General features: G+C 58.7%; 2 protein-coding genes across 2 annotated transcripts in view; one reads left to right on the forward strand and one right to left on the reverse strand.

Annotated features, from left to right (window-relative positions):
* The first annotated feature begins 25 nt into the window (after positions 1-25).
* Positions 26-1175, forward strand: SPRG_17537 (hypothetical protein). Its single transcript, XM_012356886.1, has 5 exons — positions 26-51; positions 99-622; positions 684-840; positions 886-976; positions 1023-1175. Exons 2-5 carry the CDS (start codon positions 307-309, stop codon positions 1110-1112), a joined length of 654 nt encoding a protein of 217 aa, XP_012212276.1. The 5' UTR covers positions 26-51; positions 99-306; the 3' UTR covers positions 1113-1175.
* Positions 1176-1189: 14 nt separating this feature from the next.
* SPRG_21925 (hypothetical protein) overlaps positions 1190-2415 on the reverse strand; it is a gene marked incomplete at both ends in the record, with an annotated part of 3168 nt that continues 1942 nt past the window's right edge. Inside the window, 6 exons of the mRNA XM_012356887.1 lie at positions 1190-1307; positions 1356-1638; positions 1688-1778; positions 1833-1994; positions 2020-2202; positions 2255-2367. Coding sequence (XP_012212277.1) covers positions 1190-1307; positions 1356-1638; positions 1688-1778; positions 1833-1994; positions 2020-2202; positions 2255-2367 — 950 coding nt within the window. The remainder of the gene's footprint in view (positions 1308-1355; positions 1639-1687; positions 1779-1832; positions 1995-2019; positions 2203-2254; positions 2368-2415) is intronic.

Below are 2415 nucleotides of genomic sequence, written 5' to 3' on the forward strand. Positions count from 1 at the left end.
GGAGAAGCACACGTTTTTGCGTCAGCGCATTCAGGCCCGCTTGGCCTCCATGTACGTATTCCCATCGATGATGACCTTAATGATGTCGATTGGTGTAGCCTCTTTGAGCAAGCCAAGTACCAGACGGCGCTCGACCTCATCACGGACCTTCTTCGCGAAATCAAAAAGCTCGACGACAAGCAGCTCCTGGTCGAAATCCACTTGGTCGAGTCGAAGCTCTTCCACGCGCTTCGGAATGTGCCCAAGGCCAAGGCGGCGCTCACGGCCGCGCGCTCGATCGCCAACTCGATCTACATCGTGCCCAAGATGCAGGCCAACATCGACCACATGTCGGGTATCCTCCACGCCGAGGAGCGCGACTACAAGACCGCGTACTCGTATTTCTTTGAAGCGTTTGAAGCGCTCGCACCCATCGACAAGACGGAGGCGCTCGCGTGCCTCAAGTACATGCTCCTGAGCAAGATCGCCAACGGGCACTCGGCCGACGTGCCTGTCATCGTCAACGGCAAGAACGCGATCAAGTTTTCCGGCATCGACGTCGAGGCGCTCAAGGCCATCGCCAAGGCGCACGACAAGCGGTCGCTCGAGCTCTTCCAGGCGGCGACGGCGCAGTACGCTGCCCGTACGTCGCACTCTGCTTTGGGGCAACGCGGCGTTATCAACGCTACCATGTGTGTCTGTAGAGCTCGTGCAGGACCCGTTGATCAAGCACCATTTGGGCTTGCTCTACGAGAACCTCCTCGAGTCCAACTTGATCAAGATCATCCAGCCGTATTCGTGCGTCGAGATTAGCCACGTTGCGACCTTGATCAAGCTGCCGCTGCCGCAAGTCGAAACCAAGTAGGAAGTAACGCGTCGAGTCGCTTGTTGGTTAAGCACGCGTAGGCTGTCGCAGATGATTTTGGACCACAAGTTCCACGGCATCTTGGACCAAGGCCGGGGGCAGCTCATTGTGTACGAGAGCGCGACCGAAGACGTACGTAGCCTCCCATCCACACCTGCTGTGCTACTGTTTGCCATAGAAAACGTATGCGGCGGGCCTCGGCGTCATCCAAAACGTCGGCAACGTTGTTGGCACGCTGTTCCGCCGGGCCGACAAGCTCTCGTTGTAGGTCAATAAGGACAACGACGACGACGTGGACTGCGTTATCTTAACACCAATGATTTCGACGTCATGCTGCATCCTCCTCTACAATGCCGGCAAGGACACGGACGACGACGCGAGCGGCGGCTCGGTTTGACCGTGGACGCCAGCATCTTCCGTGACAAAATCGTCGATCACTGCGCCGTCGTCGTGGTGCATGTCCCTAGCACACATTGTGTAGAGGAGCATGATGGGCGAAGACGGCGCGCACCGGAAGGCATCCGACATGATGTTGATGGTCGAGTGGCGGTTCGGGATGCGAAAGCCACCGCGGTAGACGTACGGTGCGCTGGAATGCGGTGATTGAATCATCCGCCGCGCGTCAGCGTCAAGGACGGGGCTCTCGGCGCGGACTCCGAAGCCCGTCGCGGCGCTTGAGTCGCGCCGCTTGTTGAACGGACTGGTTGTACTTTGACTCTCGGTCGTGGGTCGACCGCCCGCCGTCGTTGACGGTCGTGCTTGGCTTTGGAGCCGAACAGTCTCGAGGAAATGCCCTACCACAGCCCATCAGGCTTCATGCTGTCAACAACCACGACGACACACCGTCGCCTTGGGGTTGATGGTTGTCTTCGGGTGCGACGCTGCCACCGCTGAGCGTCCGCCGGCTGATCGCGCCACCCAGCATATTGGCGAGCTACGCAGGACGCCCATGTCGTCATTGACGGCGGTGGGGAGTGGAGTCACGTACGGTGTGCATGAAGACCTCGCGCCGTTCGATCGAGCCTTTATCAAACTGCTCGCCCGTGTTCTTGTTGTTGGACACTTTGGCCAGCATGCGCGTGTTAAGCTTCTCGACGATGTCGAGCTGGAGGCGGACCATCTTGGCATCGAGTTCGGTTTGGCCGCGAATCTAGAGCCCGAGAGATCCAACCAACAGCAAGCATCTCGAGTCGTTGCACCTCCTTGTTACTGGCGACTTTGAGCACTTCGTACTCGGCCTTGGCGCACACGAGGTCGGCAAAGAACTGGGCGTTCTTGATGAGGAAATTCTGCTGCCGCTCGGAAAACTGCTTGCGGTTCGTGCCATTGTTGTCGGCGCGGCTCGTGGTCGCCGCCACCTAGGACATAATAGTACGGTCGAGACGCCGCGTCGTCGTCGTAGGGTGCTACCTTGCCTTCTTGGCGCGCAGAGATCTCAAACTTCCAGCACTCGGCGACGAACGCGTCGCAGAGCATGTCGAGCTCCTTGTTGAGCGTTGTGATCGTCATGTTGCGCGTGCTGGCTTTGGCAACCATCTCGGCAAACTTGGTTTGCTTCTCGGTAAACGCCG

Source organism: Saprolegnia parasitica (genome assembly GCF_000151545.1).
Source record: "Saprolegnia parasitica CBS 223.65 unplaced genomic scaffold supercont2.629, whole genome shotgun sequence".
Classification (NCBI taxonomy): Eukaryota; Oomycota; class Saprolegniomycetes; order Saprolegniales; family Saprolegniaceae; genus Saprolegnia; species Saprolegnia parasitica.